At 39.1% G+C, this 27,802-nt stretch overlaps 1 protein-coding gene across 1 annotated transcript; it reads right to left on the bottom strand.

The window, feature by feature from the left end:
- Positions 1 to 27,770, bottom strand: LOC124613135 (protein pelota). Its single transcript, XM_047141756.1, has 9 exons — positions 27,574 to 27,770; positions 27,373 to 27,465; positions 27,148 to 27,298; positions 21,681 to 21,794; positions 21,445 to 21,585; positions 20,653 to 20,875; positions 13,100 to 13,292; positions 4,395 to 4,501; positions 1 to 220 (listed from the first exon to the last, which is right to left on the bottom strand). The coding sequence occupies exons 1-9, from the start codon at positions 27,612 to 27,614 to the stop codon at positions 126 to 128; spliced, it is 1,158 nt and encodes a 385-aa protein (XP_046997712.1). The 5' UTR covers positions 27,615 to 27,770; the 3' UTR covers positions 1 to 125.
- Positions 27,771 to 27,802: the final 32 nt, after the last annotated feature.

Consider the following 27,802-nt stretch of genomic DNA (forward strand, 5'->3'; position numbering starts at 1 on the left):
TATGCGGGTAGTATATATATTAATCATCTTGTACAACACCCATAAGCTCCTTATAAATACAGATACAGAGTCTTTAAATAAATACAAAACAAAATAAACATAATATATTGATGACTGACATGCCACTAGGTTTCTTTTTCATCTTCACTTTCATCTTCATCCTCTAATTCTGGCATAGGAAATCGTAAGATAGCTGCTACACCAGTCAGCTGATCCAATTCTGAAAAAATAAAGCATTGAAAAATTTACTGCAAAATAATCATCACCTACACAATTCGTATAGTGTATAGTGGAGTTTACATAAGAAGACCCCTGACAGTTGTTGTGGGCTGGGAGCAGCAGCTTTGTGCATCTACCTCTACCAATCACATACCACCATTTTGTAAACTACTGTTTTCACGTGCAGCTGTTAGCACTATGCAGTTGAAGCTGGCACCAGCATTGCTAACTGTCGTGGTTATCTTACATCAACGGCACCAGCATTGCTAACTATCGTGGTTATCTTACATCAACCTGACTATAGCTAAATAAAACTAAATTTTTGTCACCCATGGAAATAAGTGTAATATGAATGATTATTTTCAGTGTCGTTCACAAGTCACATCTATGGCTCCTCCCTGAAGCTTCAGTCCCTTCAACAAATACATCCTGTCATTAAGTATGCTGCTTCCAGACTCCTTCAGTCACCTGAATTGTATCTTTCCTTTTTTACGTTCTTTAATGTCTCTTGAGGTCATAGTTATCACTTCAATTTGTCACCCCCATCCTCTGTAATTTTTGTATGTGCTCATCTGTTCCAAAAGAAAAAAAGTTCTGGAAATTTATATATACAAGTGAACACATGGTCAGTCTGAATAGATAGGGAACAGTGTCCTCAAACACTAGGTAAGTCTTCCAAATGATTCGCATTACCCAATTAGATGAACAAATGGCTGGAAATATATTTTACTTTCAGTTCAATATATTTATAAAATAATGAAACATATTTTTAAAAACAAGGCTAGGCTACAAATCTTCATCATTTTAATTCCTCTCCACGTATGCTGCCAACATTTAATATCCTTTAATGTGTGTTGAAGTGTTTAAATTCATATAAGCTACTTATCACCATGCACAGTAATACATACAGATACACCCCATTATACGTGGATTTGTTATTTGCATTTTTACATATAAACAATTTTAGTTTTAAATCCACTGCTGTCATGCAGTAACAGTACCCTGAAGCAGTAGAGGGTTAGCGCATTTAAACACGCTTCTCCTGTCATGTTTGCGAGATGTAAATCATCAGTTCAGGTCATTAGAGCTGTGAAGCTCCACTCAGCAGTACCTGTATTAAAAATGTTGGGTAAAAGGAATGGAAGTGTGCACATCGAGGGAAAGAAGAGAGTATGAATTTCGTATTCATTAGAAAGAGAGAGAGAGAGAGAGAGAGAGAGAGAGAGAGTTTTGGATTGCTATGAGAAAGGTAAGCGTATTGTTGACATTTAACATACTTTGGGACTTACTGAAGCCACAGCGAGAACTGTTCATGACAGTGCGAAATTAGTTCAAGAAGCTGCTCACTGTTCAACTGACTTATGTGTGGCTAGAGTGACCAAATCTAACACGGAATGGAAAAATGCTAAGCCATTGGACCGAGCACCACAGCCAACAGCACAGACCTCTCTCTTGAGCAGTTAAAGCCAAGAGCTTGTATGAAGGTTTAATTAAAGAAGAGGGCGATCCATCATGTTTCTCAGTGAGCTCAGGTTGCTCTGACCACTTCTAGCATCGTTTTAGTTTTCACAAAATTAAAATGACAGGAGAGGCATCTGTGGCAGACAAAGTTGGAGGCGAGTAATTTAAAATGAGGTTTAAGAAAATGTGACAGAAAAAGGCTAGACTGTGAAGTACCGTATTTACTCGAATCTAAGCCACACTTTTTTTCCGGTTTTTGTAATCCAAAAAACCGCCTGCAGCTTAAGAATCGGATGCAAAGTAAGCGGAAGTTCTGAAAAATGTTGGTAGGTGCCGCCATCGAATATATGTAGCGCTACAACAGGTATGTCTTGCAGGCACAAAGATAAATAATGGCGCCAAAACCTCTTCGTCAGTAAATAAATTAAAAAAAAAGGTGGAAAACGAGCTTTTTTCTCCGCTCCGATTTTCGACCACTGCACTTTCATACATTATCCAACGAAGTAAATAGAAATTTCGTATTGTTCATCTTCTAGCAGCATTTCAATGTACTACGAAAATCCGACTGGCAAGACTGTTTGGAGTGTTTGTCAATATGGGAAACTTTACGTCCTGAATTTTTTCCTACCTGTGAGAAGAGATGGTTGCTACTAGGAACTTTTATGAATTGTGAATCACATACAGTATTCTCTTCACCATACGAATATAAACATTTTGCCATGTATTCTTTCGTGTTTGCTGCTGTCTGCCTAATAAACTACGAAACTAGAGCGAGAGCACAGCAAACGCGGAAGAATACACAAATCATGTCATGTTTACATTCGTATCATTCTTATGCCTAATAGTGATACAGTCAGAAATGAAGCACGGCAATTGACTAGATTTTTAAATCTAAGATGACTCTAATTTCTGTGCAGAATATAATGTACTAAAGAGGCGTCTGCAAAGATTTTAAACGGAGAAGAATGTTCGCTAAACTCTCGTTCAGAACATCTTCCATCATATGCAGTCTATTATTTGGTTCTTGTTGATCATTATCAAAGAAAGCAGCAGTGTAAGTAACCGCGCACAAGAGCAAGCCATCATCAGAATGCGACAAACAATGCATGACACAGTACAGTAATGCATTTTCAGCTTAGAGTGACGTAAACACATAACGGCACTTATCAGATCAAAGAAAAATAAGCAATCAATTCAAACCCGACGAAGCACGTGAAAAAGGAAGGGTACCCGTATAAATACGGACGGAGCGCCTGACGCATAGCAATGGCTTCCTGGTAAAGCTTAACTGCTAAGCTTACGACTCGAACCAAACTACTGTAGCTGTATCGTCATTCGTTCGACCTCAATTGTGTCTCGTATCATAATGGACCAACTTAGTTTCGATTTGGAGGTGCGGCCTAAAACTTTTATCTCGCCTTGAATTTCGAGTCTCAAATTTCAGGTGCGGCTTAGAATCAGGAAAATTTTTTTCCTTGATTTCGAGTCTCATTTTTCAAGTGCGGCTTAGATTCGAGTAAATACGGTATGTTTTCAGCCTTGATGAAATGGGCTCATTTTAGAAACAAATGCCTGGCGGCCCATCCATTTCTATTCAAGAAAAACCAGTAAGTGCCTTGATTCAGACTGCCAAGGGTCAATGTACTGAAATATGGTATCCCGGCTGAGACACAAAGTTGAAATATGCTCACTATTTTTTATTTACTTAAATTTGGCATATTTCGTGGCAGTACCTTTTCCGTTAGATGTTTACAAGGCGATATTTGTCTTGGCTTCAGTTGTCTAGTGGAAGTATGATTCCACAATGCATCTTTGTCGGCTGCAGAAATGACCTGGTTCAAAGTGTTTGCCTCATTTTTGGTGCTTCAAATACCATTTCTTCGAATGTGGTTTCTTCTTAAAGTTTATATAAAAAAATAGTAACATAATTCAAAATTATTTATGACGGCGACCTGCACATTGTTCTACCATCAACACACACCACGAGATCACTGCCGACTGACTATAGTCAAAGACGACTCCAGCGTCAAAGACATTTTACACAACACACAAGCTTCCACTTGTAATCAGTATCTTTGCTATTCTTCGACACATTTACTAATAGTAATCAATATGCTTTCACTCTCAAAAATATAAGTAAATTAACATATAATAAGACAAATTATAATAAAAAAAATTCTGACAAAAAATATAAGAAAACATTTACAATTTGGTATCAACAAATCCGGTAGAAAATAACACATCTCCCAGATCCATTACAGTACCCTTCTTTTCAGAGGAAATGCTGCAGTGAACTGCAAATTAAAGCGCCTTATGTTCTGCCACTCTCAAAATCCTATGGAACTAAACAGTTGTGACAAGAGCAGACTGGGAGTTCAATGGACATGGAATAATAATTTTAGTGCATTATTGTGTGTTTCAATGTTAAATTTTTAAGTATATGATGACAAGGCAGTCGGTCAGTACTGTTGGGCCTTCCAAGGTCTGTTTGGATGGAGTTTAATTTAGTTTATAAATTTTGCACTGAAACGTGTTTAAGGAAGAGGATAATGGTTATTTTTGGTATAAATACTACAAAACCCTGCTATTTTAAACTTAAAAATACACATAAAATGCCTCTCCATTTAAGTGAATCTGATATACATAGCGATTCTATGGAATGTAACAATTGTATCTAATAAGATATACCAGTACTTCAAAACTTTGATACTTACGTTCACCAGATACATGCATACTCGAGAAGATCTTCACATCACCTCCAGATTCTCTTACTCCATCAACCAGAGCTACATATTCTTTCCTTTGTTTAACATCTTGTATTCTGAAATTAAAAACACCATGTTCCTACATGAAAAAGCCTCATAATTGTTAGTTTTTGAAATAAGATTGCAATATATTGCTCAAATGTCTATCAGAAGGTCTGTAGACGGTGTTTATAAGGGAAACAAACCTGAGGACAATGTTATAGTAAGGGAAGGGGAATAGATGAAGATGAGGCCATCTTTCCTAATATGTCACACAATGAACAGAAAATCTTGTTTGCAGAGTATAAAGTGAAAGTGACAAACAAGAATTACAGTATGCATTAAACCAAACCTACTGCATGTTTTTGCAGTAAAATTATATCAATTTTCAAACCAATTCTTATCTATTGGATGATGCAGTTGTCAATAATTGCTCCATTTCCTAATCATCTCCATTCAACATTTATCTCAGTTCAATAAAACTTTGTATGTTGTCAATATTGGTGGTGGTCAAATATTATGCATTTTCTTAGCTCAAAATAATTATTAAAAAGGCGGTCTAAGTAACCAATTGGACTGTTCGATTATCAGTTTAGTGAAAACAATTATACTACTGTCCACACTTTTACAAAGCCAACATAACACTCCTCAGCTGGAAGAAGGAAGTATGATCGTATGCTCCTTCTGGTGGACTTGCCTAAAGGAACAGCATGAAAACAAATTAGTTGGCTCGCATCATGTTTTCACTGGCAAGTAGCCCAGTTACTGCGGTTTTAAGACCACTGTAACCTAATTAATGTATTGTCTAATATGAAAGGGACACTTTTCAAACACTACATGAATTGGAAAATCAAAAGATATATCTAAAAAGCTGTTATGCAATACAGAATACAGTTCAGTCACACTAACAGACACACTTTGATGAATATAATTTAATATCACATTACAACAAGTATAAAACAAGGCAATGAGGTAAGATTAGATACACAAAAATGTACCAGGCCACAGACCTTGGTGAGATGGCGCAACACTAAGATACTGGATTCCCATTCACTAAGGCAATGGTTCAAATAGCCAACTTGTGCTTTTGATGACTGAACTATCCTACCATCACAAACACCTTGTAATACTGTCATAAATGCATTACCAGTTTTTGCTGTCACATTATCGTGCATAAAATAACTGTAGGTCTTGTTAGTTTTAGTTAGATTGCAATATATTGTTCAAATGTCTATCAGAAGGTCTGTAGATGGTGTTTATAAGGGAAACAAACCTGATGACAATGTTATAGCAAGGGAAGGGAAATAGGTGAAGATGAGATGGGAGGTATACAATACTGCAAGAATAATTTAACAGTGTGCTGTAAGACCTAAATGGAAATAAGACCCTTGCAGTGGACAACATTGTCTAAGATTTACTGAAATCCTCAGGAGAGCCAACCAAGACAAAATTATCTACCTAATGTTCAAGATGTACGAGACAGGCAAAATACAACCAGACTCCAGGAAAAATGTAATACAGTAATTGCATTTCCGAAGAAGAAAGATGCTGACAGGTGTGATTACAACCAAACCACCAGTTTAACAAGTAATGGTTGGAAAATATTAACACAAATTATTTACAGAAGAATGTTATCCTTGTAGAAACCAAACTCATGGCAGACAGGTTGGGTTCCAGAGAAGAGTAGGAACATGTAGGGCAATTCTTCGCTCAGCGATGTACATTAGAAGACACGCTGAAGAAAGGCAAACCTATGTTTGTATCATTTGTAGCTCTTTTTTTCCTTTGACAATGCTAGTTAGAATACACTCATTGCAATTCTGAAGTTGCCTGGGAGAAATTATAGGTAGCAAAAGATTATTAACAACTTGCACAGAAAACAGAAAGAAAGCTGGACCAGTGTGAGTAGGGTTAGTATTCAGATGTCCGTACAAACTTAATTATGTGTGCAGTAGTTCATCCATCCTGGGAATTGAGAATCTCGTCTATTTTTGCCTGTTATTAATATCGACAATGGCAAGATTTTGGTTCCAGGAATTCCACGACATTCAAGAACCTTTCTTATTTCAAGTTTAAATTTTTTGTGTAATTTGCTATTGTAGTTTTTCATTTATTAGTTTTGGAGTTATATTAACACATTAATTAATAAAAGCTAATTAGTAATTGTGATGCACTGACATTGTTGTTCAATATAGCATTGGACGAAGTGATCAGGCAGTGGAGAGCAATAGACGAAAAAATGGGAATACCAAAGACCCATGTGGGGTACAAAAAGGACAACAGGGCTCAAGTGGACTGCCTAGCCTTTGCAGATGACATAGCAATAATGAGACGGAAGAAGATGCAAAGACACAACTTGACAACTTAAGTAAGGTAGCCAGAAAGGTGGGACTGAGGATCGCCTATAACAAGACAGAGACATTAAACACCACTGCAGACTGGGAAACACTGGAAGGCACTGTGCAAATGGTGGACAAATTTAAATACCTGGGAGGATTTATAACAGGAAGGAACAGGAGCAAGGAGGGAATAACAGAGAGGATAAAGAAGATGAGGTCAGCCTTCCGCATGACGAGAGAGGTATACAACAAAAAGAATATATCCACAGAGGCAAAGATAAGCCACTACAAGGCAACAGTGAGGAATGCAGTATTATATGCTGCTGAGACGATGACACTAGGAAGAAATGGGGCAGAGCAACTAGAGAAAGAAGAGAGGAAAATGCTGAGAAAAATACTAGGTCCCCAGAGAGGTGGATGCGAAGACCTAGGGAAGAATTGTACCGGAACATGAGAACAATATCCAGAGAAATCAGACTCAAAAGGGCAAGGTTTGCTGAGCACGTAGTTAGGATGACTATGGACAGAATGACGAAGAGAGTGTGGGAAACAACAGGGAGGACAAGGGGAAAAACAGGAACCAAGTGGATTGTTGAACTTCGGAAGGAGTGGTTGAAATTGGGGATCAAGGTCGAAGGAAAGAAAAATTGGAGGAACAAATATACACCGACAAATATGCCGGAGGTCAATGGCAGAGAAGAATACAGGAAAAGATTAGAATGTCACCAGTGGAGCCGCCACGAGAAACGGAAACTGAAGATCTCGGAAGAAGAGCGGGAGAGGAGAAGAGAGAGAATGAAGAGGTTCTGGGAGAAGAAGAGGAAAATGCAGTCCACGAAGGGGCTACCCGTGGTCCTCCAGAGGCCGTAACGCAAGAGGAAGAAGATGCACTGACTTTGTCTGTCGTTGTGATTACTGGTAAAATGTGACTGAAGTCCCTGGAGAATTAAATGGTGCAGTTGGCTACAGGGCTATTGTTGTCACACAAATGTCGAATTGTTTTGTGGAATGCTTTGACAGATATTCTATAGAATACTGGAACCATACCTCAAGCAATGGAAGTGCAATCCCACATCAATTATTAGTGTTAGTTTGATTTCAAACCTTGACAATCCTATACATGTCATAGGCATAGACTGTCAAGGAATATTTGTTAGTAGAATGAGCAGTTTGTAAATGACTTGCAATGCTAGCACCTTGTGGTGCAGTAGTTGGGTGGCCTTATGCCTGTCTCCACTAGATGGTAAAGATGTCATTTTCATAGCAACAAGGGATTTCACTTCATCCTCAGCCAATCAGCCCGAAATATTTGTACATGATACACACAAAACTTCCTCATGAATCACTTTAGCTCTTTCTAGATCAAAATCCCTAGAACAGTTCCTGAAAACTAGATCAAAATCCCCAGAATAGTTCCTGAGACTTCTGATGGATTACGAGTGCAATGTAAGCTTGTAATGGCAAAAAATTATTTTTTATGTGATATAATTACAAAATAACAATTTCTGGATATTTTTCCTTCACTTGTAGTGTGAAACCTCGCTTCCTGCTAAATTTCATGATTCTCCGTCAATGGGAAGTGCACTATAGGCTATGATGAGTGAGTCTGTGAGTATCAGAAAATAACCATACATTTTGATTGTATCGGCCATATCTTTTGATTGTATTGACTCAAAAGCTAAATTTTTTACACTGCCAAGGGGCCTTAGTATATGATATAACCTTCAACTTGATACCTCTATCCATTCCTGAGAAAAAGGGGTCTTAACAGGTGGACAGACAGGCATCCAGATAACAAAATTATCCTATAAGGACCCCACTTTTGCTGACTGAGGTACAGAACCATAAAAAGAGCAATTCTGGATAAACATCTCAAACCTGCACATGCTGCAATAGCCAGTTGCAGTACTGACACAAGCAACAATATCTGAACTGACCAGTTAATTAGTTAAGTTACAGCCTCAGTCAGTGCACTGCTTTGTGATTGATGCTACTGACACACCAGTTGGAAGTCCTAGATTCTGCTATAATTTTCACAGACTTCTTTACAAGGCCACTCCTAACTAATCTAGTTTATTTTTTTGATTCAAACCAATACGCCATCTGTCACACTGGACAACAGGTGAGTGTGCGTACAGTGTCTGCAGCCTGCCTACAGACGTATTAGCTCGCAAACAATGCCAGGAATGGTAACTATTAAATGTATTTATTCTACAGAAGTGTGCAGTAGGAACAGTAACGTAAAACTGAATACCATACATCTTGCAGAACCCTCTTCAGGGATCTTGGAAGTCTTAAACTCGTATACCAAAACACTGAATCCCTAATCATGTTTGCAGTTAATAATAAGAGAAAATTTAAGATGAACTATAAAATTCACAACCACAATGCAACACTGCTTTCAATTAAATAACAAATCATCATCATTTCAGTGTAATCACACAAAATAGTTAGGAGTATGTGTTGCAGCAGCCTTTCGGCATGCCAGGTTCGTGCAGCTAACAGCAATACAGGACACAGGAATTGCATCACATCATCTCTTCAGATGAGTTAACATTTCTATACAGCACCACAATGGACAATCTGTGTGTTGAGACTCCAAGGAGAATAAATGTTGCCAGATTTAATTCATCATCATCATACGAGATCATTATAAAGTGTCACGGTATAGAGTGCCATTGGTACATGACACAGGTAACACTGTCCGCCTGCTTAGTTGACTGGTAATGTGTCTGCCTACCATACAGCAGGCCTGGGTACAATTATCAGCCAGATTGGAGATTTTCTCCACTCGTGGGCTAGGTGCTGTGCTCTTCTCATCAGCATTTCATCACCGACAAGCACGTCGCCCAATGTGGCGTCACCTGAAATGACTTGTACCTTGGCAGCCGAACTTCCCCGGATGGGGCCTCCTGGCCATCAATGCCACATGATTTTTTCATAGGTAACACATTTCTGATGTTAAGGTTGGCAGCTGTGCCCTAACTTCGAGTTCTCTGTGATGTTATCTTTCAACAATATAATGCAACACTGCATGTTGCCATGGTGTCCTGGTGAACCTCAGCACGGAGGGTGCTCGACTGCTGCCCTTGCTAGCATGTTCTTCAGACCTCTAACCAACTGAAAAACACCTAGTCACAGGTTGCTGAAAGATTGGCATGCCATTACTCGCCAGTCACTTCGATGGATGAACTGCCAGAGTTGAAGCTGTACAAACTGACATATCCGTATCAGTTCATCCCAGCTCAGTTCAGTTCAATGATCAACTGAGTGACAGTATCGGTTTTGTCAGCGGTAGCTGTTCTGGATACTAAATTTTGCACTCTGCGTCGCCCAAATAACCTGCAAATTTAGTAATGTATTCTTCCCATTATACAGTACATGCAAAATAAGTAAAATCATTACTTTCTATCCTTCCTGGTTTTGCAAGTTTAATAGCCAGTAGTGCAGAATGAAGGAAGAGCAGGGTTGAAAGTCCCATCAATGAGAAGACCATTAGAGACAAAGTGAAAGAGGAAGAGCAGAAGCTTTGTTTCAAAGTATATGCTTTATAAATCAAACTCTCTCTCTCTCTCTCTCTCTCTCTCTCTCTCTCTCTCTCTCTCTACATCTGCGAAGGCTCTCCTACGTGATGGTTAATATGTTGTGAAACTCAGCAATGATGTCACATAAATCTTTTCAGAATAGCTTATTTTTATGCAATGAATGCCACCCGATGAATGAGTAAATTCTGTTTGCATTAATTCATTACTTACTATACACAATTAAGTCATCAATGATACTACATTTAGTAACAATCACGTATCTCCCTCTCAATATAAGTAAATTTAGTTTTTCTTCCACCGATGTGTGTACAAGACAATGGTTCATAGACTTTTACACTAACTTGATACAGTACCCAGGCAAAATTGTGTGTTCACCAGTCCCAATGATGTGACGTCTCTATCCCCCATCCACGAAATCTATACCATGGTGGGTTCCATAGCTTACGTTCCACCAGATCCCCCTGGCAACTGACACACGTGCTCCAATGTCCAACAGTATTCACCAATTCTTCTTCCCCACTATCCCCTGACTGCACAATCCCTCCTCTGCATACAATTTCACAGCATCTTATTTTACTGCCACTGCATCTACTTCCACTGCCCATGATTGGCAACACAGCTTCCATACATTCCCCATCTCTCCACATCTGTAACACCTTATATTCACCGAAAACACTGTCCGTCTAGCTTGCAATCCAGTTGACATGTCAATTTCCTAGGATTCTACTGTCAATCTGTCAGCTGTGCACAAATCAACTGGAACCACTGACTTAACACTCCTTGAAATTTCCGAAGGCAAACCTCACATCAAGTCCCCTCTGCTCAGCCTCCCTTCGTTCTGTTCCCTTCGTTCCTTCTGCTCAGCCTCCCTTCGTTCTGGCACTATTTCATTCTGTTGACCTTTGAAATAACCCCTTTTTTTTAAATTCTCCAAACATCCTAGCTCCCTTGAGAGCCTCTGTATAGCCCGCATAAGTTTTTTTCTTCTTCAATTAATTTTGCTGCTGTCAAAAATTCTATATCAGACCAACCTTCTATCTCTGCCAAATTCCCAACATCCTCCATAAATGCTTGCACATCCTCAGCTGATTTACCAGAGAAAGGAGCAACTAAGCTTGCGACTGACAAATCTACATTTTCCTGTGGCAACTGGGCTTCTACTAAACCATGTAACTTTCTTTTAGCTGCTGTCAATTGTGCTAACCTTTCCGACAATAAATGAACTGCCTCCTTGCTTTCCAGACTCTGCTGAAGCCTTACCCTTCTCGACACACATTTTTAAGACTAACAACTACAAGAGATACAAAATAAAATACATTCACTTAATTCTTGCTTTTAAACGTTAGCAGTTTTCATTTTCGGCACTGTCTAACAATATGCCTGTAACAATTACACATGAAACACATTACTGATATCAGTTCTGCACATGGTGCTGAATGACCTTCCAAGTTACACTGAATACAAGTACTAGACAATCGTGATCTCCATTAACCCGTAAGTGCGATAAATTCACTGGCTCCTTATTTTTAACTAAATTTTTAACTAAATTCACAGCAGTAGTGCTCCTTTTCCACAACCAAGACATTTTGACAATAACAATTATATTTCTTGACTCACTGTACTGTAGGCTCAGACGTTCTGCTGAAAAGGCAATGTCAATACTCCGACACCAATGAAGGTGCCTGATGGATATGGGATGAAGGGGGACACCATGCAGTACCAGTCACACAGCCAGAAGTTCCCAAACTGCTTTATTAACGCTCCCTGCCAGAGTTTGATACAGGAAGCAGCTGCTTGGCTGAGGCACCTAGTGCCCCCTGTGGCTTCTCATCCAGCAATGCTGACAAGAGCATAGCACTGGCCGAGCAGCAGCTCATGACTCAATCACCTCTGTCAGTGACGACTTTGTTCTCGTTTGCCTCGGCTAAGAATGACCACAAGTGTGGTGGTGTGATTCGTGCATACAGTGCTGTCCAGCAAACAGTGAGTGGGACATGTAATGGCAGTGACCCACTGCCCCGCATTAATGGCCACCAAACTGCTTCCCTCGGCCCATCCTGCCCCGATGTGGTGGTGGCTCCAACCCCTGTGGTTTCAGAGCAGACTGCCCTGTTTCAGTGCCAAACTGTGGTCCACAAACAGTATTCCAAATGGCACCCAAGTAAAGCTGTGATATGAGACAAATGACTTAAGCATAAAGTGGCTAGTTATTTATATGCTTTTGAGCTGCACTTGCATGGACTTTGCTGTGTCTTGTGGCACATATGCTAAATACTACAGCAGCTACCAGTAGATAGTGCTGTGTCAACTGTTTCCACACACTCCCCAAGTTGGATCACCTCGCAATGTCGTAACAGGCACATGGTATTTTGTATGACAAAACACCTACATTCACCTGCTCCTGGCATTGCTGCACTATAGTTCCTACTCTGTGCATGCCTGACCAAATATTGTCATTGTGCTAAATAACATAACAAGCAGGATTCTGTATCATTGCACCATCAGTTAGCAACTTCCCTTGAATGCACAATACCAGCATTTTGTAAAGAGTTTCTGTGTGGGACGAGCTAGGACTACAATTTGCGTCACTTTTCATTAAACTTAGTAATGAAGGGGAAGCTGTCACCCAAATCAACTGTTATATTACTAAGAGACTTTAAAACATAGACAGTAAGAACTGCTCAGTTGGCTTATTCTTCTTCTACAACATTTTCTCTCACCTTCCCGCTTTTTCTGTGTAGACAAAGTAGCTGAAGTACAGTAACTGAATCAAAACAAACTGGAAACTTACCTAAAAAGTTTGTCTGATATTAGCAATGTCTCAACTGCCTGTGCTTCATTTGCTTTTTCAACATGTTTTTTGCCATAGAATGCTTTTGCAGGTTCTGTCTGCAACATTGTGTAGAAAGATTCCAGAACTCTGACTTCACCACTTGCCTTAGTATCGGCCATCTTAGCGGCAACAGCAGGGTCAGTGAGAACCTCTAAAATATACAGGGATAAAAATACAAGCACAATTAGTACCAAATCATACATATGGTCTATGTAAAATGAGCACTGAAAGTTGTAGTATGTCATGCACCAGTATAGTAGTTGATAGAACATGAGGATAAACTTACTAGCTTTTCTCATCTAGGAAGATAACAAATATGTAGTAGGTATGTGATATTAATTACCTCTCACAACTGTACAGGACATTCTACTGGATATAAATCGATTAATTAGTTATTCACAAAAGAGAAATAAATGTTTAATATAACATATCCAAATGGGAAGACCCAAAGACAACATAAGTTTGAATGGTCTAGGATTTGCTGATGACCTTGCTTTCTTGCCCAACAGTATTCAGGAAACCAAACAAGTTATCTCACTAGAGTAAATACCACAGAAAATTGGTCTTGGAATATCCTTCGAAAAAACAGCCATCATGTTAACCGACCCACCACTCATAAACCAAATTGCTATAGGAAACCAAGAAATGAAAATTATAGATAAATTTAAATATCTGGAAGAAATCATAACATGTAACCTCAATGAAAAGCCAACATAGCATAACAGAATAAACAAACTGATTAGAGCACAATATATCACCAAGAACACCTACAACAAAAAGAGCCTGTGAAAAGCAACAAAATTAAAACACTACACAACAGTCACTCAACCAAAAATAACATGCGCAAGTGAAACCGTCTTCAATACAACCAACACTGCACAAATAGACAAAATACTAAAAATAGAGAGAAGAATCATCAGAACATGCATCAACAAATTGTACCAGAAAGAAGGACACTGGAGGGTAGCTACAAATGAAACAGTCTGTGGTGTCACCGCCAGACACCACACTTGCTAGGTGGTAGCTTAAATCGGCCGCGGTCCATTTAGTACATGTCGGACCCGCGTGTCGCCACTGTGTGATCGCAGACCTAGCGCCACCACAAGGCAGGTCTCGATATACGATAGAGCACTCGCCCCCAGTTGTACGGACGACATTGCTAGCGACAATACGGACGAAGCCTCCCTCTCATTTGCCGAGAGACAGTTAGAATAGCCTTCTGCTAAGTCCATGGCTACGACCTAGCAAGGCGCCATTAGCCTTACCTAGTTTGAGAGTTATCGTATAAATGTCTCAAGAAGAACGCTGTATTCATCAAAGAATAAAAGTTAAGTATAAAGCAGCTACGTACTTTTCTTGCTACCATTCAATAGTTATCCTGTTCCAGACTTGACGCCAGTCGGCGTGTGTGTACGCGTGCCTTTCTTTCGGCTCCCTTCCCAGTGTGGCGTAGCAAGCTTGTTACGCCACAACACAGTCTCCAAGGAAATAGAACCGGTAATGAGTACAACCAGGAAGAAACGCATTTCATTTTTCGGACATCTAATCAGAACACCAGAGAACAGGATCAGGAGAATAGAAAAATTGTGGTATAGTAAGTGCAACATTAAGTGGATTACAGAAATCAAGGAAGATATGGACGAGCTACAGGTTACATTGGAAGACCTAAGAAACAAAACTGACAAAATCTGGAAACTCACAGACAAACAAACCAGACTGCAAATGAGAATTAACAAACAGACAATAAGAAGGGTGATTTCCGATGAAGAAAAAAGGATGAGATCCAAGAGAATGAAGACGTACTGGGCAGACAGGAAACTGAAAAATTCCTTGTATTAAGTTGGCTAGAGTGGGCCAATGAAGGTCATAAAATGTAAATAAATAATAACATATCTGTTGAAACTTCACCACTGAGGAACTACCAAATTTACAAAGTACATTTGACTTCCAAACATAATTGACACTGGTCAAAATGTCCTAGTGATTAGCCATGGCAGAGAGCTGCTACTATCAAAGTGCCTATTACCAATCATTTTTCAAATTAAGCACTCTTTAAATTGACCAATAAATAGTAAATATTGACAGTCATATCACGTGCTACAATGCATACAGCTCTTGCATTAATAATGGGACAGCCCCCTCTCTGGAGTTTTGCAGGCAGTATTGTGTGCTGTTATAAGGACAGAAGGAAGGCTAATGTATAAAATTCTGTCGAGATTATTAGAAATTGAGCACAAGTTTGGGTTGCACAAAGATAGGATAGGGATTGGGCACTGGACTTTTTGAAGAAACCAATTTTACATTTGTCTGAAATTATTTGATGAAATCATAAATCCAGAAGACCAGATGAGGCTTAAAACACTGCTCCTAGTGCATGCAAGTCAAATGCTTTAACTCTCACATTCATTGCATTAATTCTATTCACTGTCAATAATGGTGATGAGTAATACAACAATTCTTAATGTGAAAGTCAGACCTGAATCAAAAGTCAAACAATGAAAAATCCAGGATGAAATCATGACAATATTATGAAAAGGATAGACTGCTGCTTGCCATATAGCAGAAATGGGGAGTCACAGATAGGGGTAACGCACAGACTGCTACCAAGTAAGCTCCGAATTACACCACACACACACACACACACACACACACACACACACACACATATTCACATTCACATTCATGCACACAAGACCACTTTCTCTGGCTACCGAGGCTAGACCAGACTGACCTTGGCAACCAGACACACTGATCGTGTGTGTGTGGTCTTGTCTAATTTGGACAATGCCTTTTGGCCAAAAGTTTACTTTATAAAAGTCTTTTCGTTGTGCCTGCCTGCAATTCAACAGCTCCATTATATGGTGAGTAACAACATAGCCTTTTCATAACATTGTTAATTACATAAAATTAAATTATGACAGCAATTCCATTGTCAGCCTATAGTTGTACACTTTCATATAAATATCTTAAAAACTGATATTTGATTACACTTCAGAAACTGAACCAAAGTCTCAATAGGTAATAGCACAAGAACCCAAAAACTGCAACTTTTTAAGTTTCATTTATTAAAAAATAGATAGAATTTGTCCAAACCTGTTGTCTGCAAAACAAGACAACCTTACTGTCTCATTCACTAAAAATTTACATTTACCCTCTGTTTTTTACACTCTTTTTCTAAATAAAGCAAGCCATGTTTCCAACATTTTCACATTTCTTTTGCTTTCTATGTGCATTTTGATTTAGTCCCCTGTGCTGGTAAGTACAGTGTTCATTTTGCGCATCTACTGACAAACAGTCTTAGATCATCTGGTGGACTGGAATTAGCTTGAAGTCAATGACTGTTAATTCCATTCATATAACAGGCATCTAGTATCAAAACTGACCATGTCAATGAAGGCATATTTTTCAAAATGGATGAAAAATCTCTACAGACACAACGATGGGCACATACATTTTTCTTTCATAGTTCCATCCTTAATGGTTTAATATTTAAATTCTACTGTTTATTGAAATCTCATATAGAACCCATTTTTTTAGTTAATTTAAGTTTAGACTTGGCTTTTTTTAAATTTTATATAATTTTACTCTTTTTAAATTCCAAAGTCTTGAGGAAAAAAGCATTTAAATGAAAATAACATGACAATGTAATTACTTTTCTTTAAAAAAATCGCAAAATAAATTGGTCAATAAATTACTAAGAACATCTAAAACTGAGGCGAATACAAAATAGGATTTCTCTCACTAAAAGTCTGTAGTTAACTTAAATATTGAACACAATAAAAATAAAAGATCTGCAAATAATCAAGTATGTTAATAGAATTATTATTATTATTATAACAGACACTGTTCACGTATATTAAGTAATACTGTTGGTGTAGGTCTCAATTCGCTCCCGTTTAAATTACAATATCAGGGATCTCGTGTGAATCACTGATGCAAACTTTGGAGACTGTGTTCGAACTCTCATTACCTGTGCAAGCTGGTTCATTAGCTAATATTATTGTTTTATATAACTGCAATGACTAAAGATCTTCCCATGTTGGGATAATGTGTTTATGCAGGAGATTTTTTATGTCTTTTGTTTCAAAGACAGGTAGAGTAATGTCTCTGATCACTGTGTGAGTTGTCATTTGAGCCAGCAATTTTCCTCTTTTACACAGACTTTGGTACTTCCAATATCATAATTGTAAAACACCTCCTCTTTTAGACACACACGCTTTTGTGCCTTCTCTCTTTTCTTCATAATAATTCTTTTGGTCTTAGCTATGGAAAATGCCACTGACAAGGGAACCTCCCCATCGCACCCCCCTCAGATTTAGTTATAAGTTAGCACAATGGATAGGCCTTGAGAAACTGAAGACAGATCAATCGGGAAAACAGGAAGAAGTTGTGTGGAACTATGAAAAAAATAAGCAAAATATACAAACTGAGTAGTCCATGCGCAAGATAGGCAACATCAAGGATAGTGTGAGCTCAGGAGCGCCGTGGTCCCTTCCTTTATTTTCGCGAAGTTATGATCTGTCCGTTAGTTCATTGACGTCTCTGTTCACTGTAATAAGTTTAGTGTCTGTGTTTTGTGACCGCACCACAAAACCGTGCGATTAGTAGAAGAAAGGACATGCCTCTAATGGGAACCGAAAACATTTGATCGCATTTTCCTCCACAGGAAAACACGTCTGATATATTCTATACGACACTGGTGACGGCATGTGCGTCACATGATAGGAATATGTTGTCGACCCACCTAACTTGTACACTTGGCGAATGGGTAAAAAGATTCTTCTACCTTGCCTGATTTAGGTTTTCTTGGGGATGTGATAATCACTCCCAAAAAAGTGATGAAAACATAAGAGTTTGTCACATAAACTGCAACAAATGAATGCAACAGTTTCACAGTCGCACAGTTTTCCCTGTGCTCTGTCAAAACATATGTTTTTAACATTTTCAAATTTTTCCTTGTGTAGACCGTCAAATCCTGCATATGTCCAACCACATCCGAACATGTCTTGGAATTTTGGAGGGAGAAGTTGATTATGTGTGAGTGCCTGAACTTTGATAATTGTCTGAAAATAAAAAATTAAACTTTTCACTCGAGGGAAGACTTGAACCAAGGACCTCTCGCTCCGCAGCTCCTCACGCTAACCACGGGACCACAGCGCTCCTGAGCTCACACTATCCTTGATGTTGCCTATCTTGCACATGGACTACTCAGTTCGTGTATTTTGCTTATTTTTTCATAGTTCCACACAACTTCTTCCTGTTTTCTCGATTGATCTGTGTTCAGTTTTTCAAGGCCTATCCACTGTGCCAACTTATAACTAAATCTGAGGGGGGTGTGATGAGGAGGTTCCCTTGTGAGAAGGAAGCTTCATTACATCAGCACTTTATAAATCTGGAGGTTTCATCTATTGATGCACTCTGAACAGTACACATGTTGCAATACACAATAATGACAAAATACAATCACCAAGGAAATAGGATTGCTTTCATGTCAATCACAGCTACACAGATACTCTGCAAGCCACTGTACAGTGCATGGTGGAGGGTACCCTGCACCACTACTAATTATTTTCTTTCCTGTTCCACTTTGCAAATAGAGCAAGACTTTGTAAGAGCACTAATTTCTCATATCTTATCTTCGTGGTCCTTATGTGCAGTGTATGTTGGAGACAGCTGAAAGTTCTGCAGTTAAGTTCCAAATGCCAGTTCACTGAATTTTTTCAACAGTGTTCCTCGAAAAGAACATTACCTCCAGGGATTCCCATTTGAGTTCCTACAGCATTTCTGTAATGCCTGCATGTTGTTCGAAACTATCTGGTACGGATCCCCAACAGTAGAGCAGTACTCAAGTAGATGTAGCACTATCATCCTACATGCGACCTCCTTTAAAGGTGAAACACACTTTCCTAAAATTCTCCCAGTAAACCGAAGTCAACCATTCACCTTCCCTACTGCAATCCTCACATGCACATTTCATTTCATACTGCTTTGCAACTTTATGCTCAGATATTTAAATGGCGTGACTGTGTTGAGCAGGACACTACTAATACTGTATCCAAACCATACAGATTTTTTTCTGTTCATTCACATTAACTTATACTTTTCTACATTTAGCTGCGTTTCATAACACATGGTACGAAGCCCGCAAATGTGGGAATTAGTGCAAAAGATTGGCAGAATATAACAAATTGCCTACTGATATGGTCACATTATTGCGTAATGTGACAACACAAAATTCCATACAAAAAATGCAGTGACATGAAGACCGTTGCTCATTCCTGGACATGACCAGTTATGAATTCACTGGTGCAAAACTTGGCCCATTCTGTTGTACAATCAAGAATTCAATGCTCTGTGACACAAAGATGTGGCTGATTTTAACGCAGATTCTAGTTTTACCTGATAGTGATATACTTTAAATTGAAAACTTGAACTCATTTTTGAAAATTTTGAGATTTGGCCAGTTTTGATACTAGACGCCTCATATCCTGAATTAGGAAAAATCAACAGTTTTCTAACTCCAAGTCATTTCAAAGTGAATAGAATCATCTTGGCAAAACTTCCTAAACCCAAGATCTATTACATCAGCCCCTCCTGTACTCTCAAAAGATTTCACTCACATTCTGGTGTAACACTTGTTACAGATAATAACAAAATACAGCAGTAATCAAGCGATGTGCAAGTTTGTGAACTAAAAATTAAATACTAACAAGGCAGAGAACTGATGGTAAAAGTGAACTCACTTTACACTGATTTCACAAATAGAATATTTATTTTCCCAAATCTCCATGTAAAGGAGGATCACATTGTGCACAGGGAAGGTGACACAATAACAGAATATGTGTAAGTATGTAATACACAAACAACTGAATGAGTTATTGCTTTTTTTGAGAAACCACGTAAGCATTCAACTCAAGTGATATATTAGACCATTGTATACAGGTAAAAATGGTTACAATGGAACTGAATCTGGTTCTTCTCAAAAATGAGTCATCTGCTATCACTGCAAAACATACTACGCAAGAGAGCTAAGCCAACAAGGCATTGCATCTTTCACTTGATCTATTACCCCTATTTCAACATTAATAACTACCTGGTTTCATTCTAGATCTTACCACATTGACTCAATTTTCTGCCCGTTCTAATTATTGAAGAATCTTGTGGGTGGATGGCTGACATTAATTTTGCTTTCACACATCTTATTTTTCAGTCAACGGTAGGGCCAACAGTGCTGAAATATTTATTTGTACGAAGAATACTGGATGATAAAAAAAAAAAAAGGCAAAACAACATAATTCTTGATGAATGAGATCAGACAAAAGAGAAAATTCCATTGAAAGTCACTCCTATTTTCATTATAATCTGAAAACACCAAGTGCGATGGAAGTGAATTTCATCTAAACATTACAGTTTTCAAGTAACTCACTTACCTGATGCCCAAATCTCTTCCTACTGGTTCCTGTCAATGTGATCATCAAATATTTCTTAAATACACAGATGATTCTACTCACCTCTCAAGGAATGCTTGAAGCCACTTGATGAATGAACAAGCATAAACTTGCTTTTATTTTCTAACAACATTTTGTTATCAGTTTTTACTGCTTGTTGGAACATATATTCATAGAACTGGTCTCTGACAAATCCTGGACTTGCTATCAAAACACATTTTACAATATCGAAGTTGACGTGACGAAGAATTCCCTGCATCACACTTTCAAAAAATCTTGCCATACCCTGGAAATATTTAAGAAAGTTTTACACATTCCATGTTTACCAAGTTACCGTTAAAAAATAATCTACATAAATATTATAAAACCAATCAAAAATTTTCAGAATCTGTGTCACAGTACTATGTAAAAAGGAGATATTAAACACTAAATTGCATCTATTGTATATAATAGTAATGGAAATTCCAGGGTGAAGCAATACATAAAATACGGGAAAGGCAACCACTCACCTATAGCAAATCAATGCATGGATCACACACACACACACACACACACACACACACACACACACACACACACAGAAAACAGTAGCTTTACAGTACTAGCTCTTAGTCTAACAAAAGTACATACATTCAACAAACAACCAAACACACGCCCCAATGTACATTCCCACCTCAATTTGTTTTCACAATAGCTGATTATCATGCATGAATAATGGCACTAACTGCTTCTTCCTAACTAGTTATTTATACCTTCATTCCTAACCACTTACATATACATACCTCAAGCCTACATATATTCTATTTGTCCAGTGCCTCCTTATGAACAGCCTCACAGCTTATTCACTGTACTTACTTTCTCATGTTGCTGTACATTCCCTTTTCTTTTCCGTGGTATGCTTTGATCAATTTTTGCCCGTACCAAAGTCATCGTGGATGTAATAAGGCAAATATGAGCCAGCCCCTCTTGCATAACTACCGCTGCCACATCAGCATTCTGTAAGTAAAGTAAAAATCACTTTGGCACATTGTATCTTTATTGCAGTCAGTAAAAATAGTGAACTATAGTAACCACATACAATGCTTACATACCTGTGTAGGATCACAAGCAATATTAACTCTTTCCAGTGATACAGAATCCCATTCTGGCTTTGAAAGTGTGAATTTTCTGTTCACTTCAAGATCCAGGGTATGGTAGGCTCCCATCTGTGATTAAAAGACAAAAAGGAAATCCATGAGAAACCAATAAGTTCTACCAATATGTAAATCTCTCATCATGTTATACAAGATAAAATGTCATCAACAGATACAGAGGAAACTTTATAGCCTAAAGAACTGGCAGTACCACCAATGAACATGTGCTGAATCAGATTCAGAGAATTGGTGACTGGTGTATGGACTGCCAGTGGCACATAACGCAAAAGAATGTAACAAATCGTGCAAGAGCAGCAAAGAGGTCTATTATTCTCAATTAAACTGTTGGTGACATATACTGTAAACAGCAACAACCTAAGATACGAGGCCTGTCTAAAAAGTATTCAACCTTTGGCCAGAAGAAATATTTTGAATACCTATGGGGTTGGGACCCTAATCCCCTTCCAAGTAGGTAGGCCCCTTGCGCTTGCACACACTTAGCCCACCGATCCTTCCACTGCTGGAAACACCTCTGGAAGTCTTCTCTTGGAATAGTGTTCAGCTCTGTCGTCGTGTTCTGCATTATCTCTTCTCTACTCTCAAAACGGGATCCTTTCAGTGGCATCTTCAATTTTACTCGCTCCAACCTCTTGGGCAATCTCCCGCACAGTCAAATGACGATCTGCTATCACCAAATTTTGAACCCTCTCAACAAGAGCTGCACTCTGAGCAGTTTGGGGCCTCCCAGAACACTGGTCACTCTCCGCTGATGTGCAGCCATTTTTGAATCGATCGAACCACTCCTTAATTTGTGTTACACCCACCGCATCTTCTCCCAACACCTGCTGAATCTTACGAATTGTTTTTCTTTGAGAATCACCAAGCTTTTGACAAAATTTCATGCAGTATCCTTGCTCAATACGTTCAGTCATCTTGAGAGAATCGGTAAACCGACGAACACGTTGTGTAGTACCTCACTCAGCGACCGAAAGGCAGCAACTGGGAAGGGACAAAATTCACACATGAGCATAAATGTCTCTTCCTTTACTGTGTACAGTGACGCTGCGCTATCGTCTCTATTTTGCACAGGAAAATCAAAGGTCGGATACTTTTTAGACAGACCTCATACATAGGGGATAACAATCTGGAGTGATGTAAAGCGAAAAGAGCATCATACGCAAATGGAACAGGCAATGGGAAGAAACAACAATGGTACAAGAAGTACCTCCCACCACACACTGTTTGGTATATTGCATTGTATAGACGTACAGAGTGATTTTGCTATATGAGGACAAACTACAGGAAACAATCCCTGAGATAATAAGGAGCAAAAAGAAAGGTCATATGGACACATGGCCAGAAATGTGTTTCAAGGGAGGTACACTCAGTTGAAAAAGGTGATAAAAGTCTTTGACAGAACAGATTTCAATAACTGATATCACACATATAAACACTTCAGATAATTGGGAGTGTTCTGTCTGTATTAGTTTCAGTCCACACTTACGAGGGTAGTGAGCTGGAGTACCATCATGTACTAGCCACATTATCCTTTGTAACATGAAAGGCACGTCTGCCAGCAGGGAAGGCAGGGTGACCAGTAGGAAGTGCAGATAGGCCTCGCCTGTGAAACATTGAGAAAGGATGACTGGTCCCACAAGAAGATCACCAATAATCCCCCCCCCCACACACACACACACATTGAGGCTGAAATACTGCTGATGGTTCGCTGTCACCGTGGAATCTCTGTAGCCTATAGGTGGGTTCTGATAATATCACCCTCATACAGATAGCCTCCTCTACCAACAGGATTGATGACAGAAATCCCGCCACAGTGCTGGCCTGTGTATGAACCAATGACAAAACCATAACCACGGCAGTAAGTTTGTATGTAATAAAGCAAATTCAAAAATACATAATGCTACATACACTCTTCTTGTTCAAGCATTTTCACCTACCTGATGGACACACACACACACACACACACACACACACACACACACACACACAAACAAACAAACAAACAAACAAACAATTAGAGATATCCAAACAGTGCACTCTCCACTGTACAGTGAAAGGCTCATTCTGAGTAGTTAACAAGTTACAGAAAAGGTAAAGCTGTCATCAACATAAAGGTTGGTTTGAACACAGTGCTTTATACGCATGGTCCTATTGGAGGTGGTACGCCATTTCCTAACTCCAACCTTTGAAAACAAACATGAACTACAAGAAACTTCTTTTTTTTATGAGGTTAGCAGTTTTGGTCTGTTTTAGACAATCTTCAGACCTCCCACCACGCCGGTAGGCGGTCGCAGTTAGCATTTGTGAAGTTGTAGCACCTGCTCCATTCACTGCCACCGTCTACCAGCATGGTGTGAGGTCTGAAGATGGCTAAAACAGACAGAAACTGATAACCTCATAAAAAAGGAAGTTTCCTGAAGCTGTGACTCTTCACATTCATTTTTAAGTAATAAAAAACTGCTGTTCTCCAAGAAAACTGTTTCAACCTTTGAACTGTCAGTTATAGGAGGACATGCACTTCAAAATGAACTTCGAACTATGGTGCAACTTGGGGTTGAACTTTTAGCGAGATTCTTTACTACAGGTTGTGTGGTGGTTTATATTGGAGGTCTGTATGACAGATGAAAATGTTATACTCTTTCATCACATACAATCTAACATTACACATTTTAATTCTCTATAATTGTAATTCATTAGTTTTACAAAATCATTTCTTGAGAGGCTTCCTATATAAAGTTTCTGACCACTTTCCTCCCCACTCATCAGCCCATATTAATTTGGTTCTCTGTATCACAGTGCTTCGCCGGACACTGAGTTGGAGAAGTTCTGCTGTCTGGTAATTTGTGTCCTTCTCCAAACCAGCTACAGAGACACATCAGTTACACCTCACGGTTAGAATACATTTGGAAGAGTAGTATGATGATAGGTTTTTAACTTTCTGCAGATCACTGGTAAATATCTCTCTCACTGTGTGTGTGTGTGTGTGTGTGTGTGTGTGTGTGTGTGTGTGTGTGTGAGAGAGAGAGAGAGAGAGAGAGAGAGAGAGAGAGAGAGATATGTTTGGCTCTTAAAAGTGCTGTTGTGGGGTCGCTGCATGTCGTTTTCGCCATGAGAGATACGAGATCTAGTTCAGCCTCCATTTGTGTAGACTTTTAGCCGTCCTAGTGTGCAGAAGCTGACACCCTCCGTACAGCGGCCTCATCTCTCGTATATCCTGTGACTGAATATTGTGCACCTGTCTGGTACAGGAGCGTGCATGCCAGTAAGACTGACATTCAGCTGGATGGCTCCACGAGAATTATAAAGGGCACCCTGAGATCAACCCCACTACCTTGGTTGTCTGCTCTCTGTAGAGTCACCCTACCACATTTGAGACGACAAGAAGCAGCAACCCACGAACAGGAAAAGATTAATAATGTAATGTTTTCCCATAGGCTACCCACCCAGAAAATACTGCTCAAACCATCCTGCACGTGTCTCAAATCAAGAAAACCATTCTGGATAGCTCGATAACCCAAACACACACACACACACACACACACACACAAACTTGCTGCCTCAGAGATTTATTTTGTAAGTCAATACATGTTGGCTCAAAGGTTATGTACTAGATAATAACTTTCCTTATTTCTTACGAGAGCACACTTTGACAATGTTGCCAATAAAATTCACTTCTTGGGTGATAAATACCTAGGAGTAATCCTTAAGGAAATGGATCTTGTACCATGGACATCTGAGGCATTTCTGATAGAATGAGGACATTAATACAGGGCTTGTTTAAGTGATTAGAAAACAGTGGGTTGATTCAATAACTCCACACAAATTAGGGAAAAGTTAATAGTGAACATCATCTCTCCCCTTTGCATATTTCAGTAGATGTACAACATGTACAGAGCATGCACCAAAATGCTCATCAGAAGCTTGTCCACTACCTAATGACAGTTTTCTGAATTTACCTGGTAGGTTTAGTTTTTATGACAAAATGTGTTTAAATAGGAATGAATGTAAACTACAACCTTTATTTGGAATTTTCATTCATTGTCTTTGCCAATACACAACCAAATTATCACCTTTCAAGCTAGCCTATGACTAGCACTATGCTACAAATCAGTCCAGCACCACAACCAAGATTTCATGGTTGGTCCAATATAACACTCTGGCCTAATTCCGAGTAAATGAGCAATAATACTTAAAGGCTTGTAGGATACTACATCATGCACTGTACAATGGCTTGCAGTGTGTGTATGAAGACAGAGAAAAAACAATATACAGGGTGAGCACAAGGAATTGCACCGACTATAACAATTTATTACAGAATAACCGTTTGACATAATGAGTTACATTTGATGCCGTTACATAGGTTAGTGTTAACAGTTTTTTTAAGACCACTTACGTTAGTAAACCTCAACGTGTACTCCCTTGGTAGCTTGGAGAATATCGAGGCGGTATTCTAGTTCTCAACAGGTGTTTTGTAACATGCGTTCTGTCACAGTACCCGCAGCAGCTTGTATCCTAGCCTTCAGTTCGTCGACGTCAGCAACTGGTGCGACGAAGACTCTGTCCCTGATATAGCCCCCCCCCCAAAAAAAAGTCAAGGGACGTGATTTCCTGGATGAAACACTTCCGGATCGGTGCATTGGCAGGAACGTTCCAACACCCTGGCTTCCCCGCTCTCCAGACATTACGCCCCTTGACATTTTTTTTCTGGGGCTATATCAAGGACAGGGTCTTCATCACACCAGTTGCTGATGTCAACAAACTGAAGGCTAGGATACAAGCTGCTGTGGGTACTGTGACAGAACACAGTACGAAACACCTGACGGGAACTGGAATATCACCTCGACATTCTCCAAGCTACCAAGGGAGCACACATTGGGGTTTAATAAAGCAACTTGTCTTTAAAAAAAGCTGGTAACACTAACCTATGTAATGGCATCAAATGTAAATTATTATGTCAAACGGTTAATCTGTAATAAATTGTTATAATCAGGGCAAGACTTTGTGTTCACCCTGTATAACATGCAATGAAAAACTGGAGAGTAGACAGTATGCGACAATATTCAGTTGACAACCAAGTTCACATTAAGCCATCACAAAATAAGCTTGGTGGGGCGGGGGGGGGGGGGGGGCCTTGGGGGAGGCACAATCACACACTAGCCACATCATTTGAGCAAACCACTTTATGTTTGTGAAATGCTTAGCCTATGGAATTTATGTGATTGCGTAATACTTGGATACATTCTGTGCTTTGTAAAACTTAAAAAATAAAAATTTTGCAGGGTTTATGACCTAGTGAGCTAAAGAAATATTATTACACTATGGTTAGAAATAACAACTTCAGGATTGATCTCACATTTCCACAAGCGAGAGAAGTGCACTGTGTTGGATCTGAATACATTTAACTTACCTTGACATACTGATTTTCTTCCACATTTCTGCCTTTCAATCTTAGCATACATGCTTGAGTATCAAAATCGATGGCCTCAACGCGAATTGTTAGAGTTGTTCGAACCCGGTTACTTGTGGATGATCCTGTGGAGGACTCTGTCTGCACTTTCCTGTCAAACAAAACTGTCATTGACCAACAATACTCTATGTGCATATGATACCAATCGTAGAAGCTGACACATACCTTATTGTTGAAGCTCTCACACAATCTCCCTCGCTGATTAGGTTATATGCGTGCCACATGTCCTCCGTCTCCTCCGGAATAAGGGAAACACTCCTTTTTTTTATCAAAAATAAAAGTGATGTTGAGTGACGTTAAACATATTCGCACAATACTTTAATTTTTTCTTCTGTGATGTAACATTACACGAAAATCTATACATACCCTTCTCCATCCTTGTCAACACTTTTGTGGACTAGTTTCATTTCGTTTCTGTTTTTTTCTCGAGCATTTCCAAGTTGCAAACACGTCTCACGCACGACACACTCATTTTCATAACAGCGTCTACCACACTTTCACTTACACCAGCATTGACCGGAAGCAACGAAAATCTAGTTGTGCGGAAGGTTCTCAGCTCTGCCACCTGACGGCGAGATGACTAAGCATCAGTTGA

Source organism: Schistocerca americana, chromosome 1 (assembly GCF_021461395.2).
Source record: "Schistocerca americana isolate TAMUIC-IGC-003095 chromosome 1, iqSchAmer2.1, whole genome shotgun sequence".
Classification (NCBI taxonomy): Eukaryota; Metazoa; Arthropoda; class Insecta; order Orthoptera; family Acrididae; genus Schistocerca; species Schistocerca americana.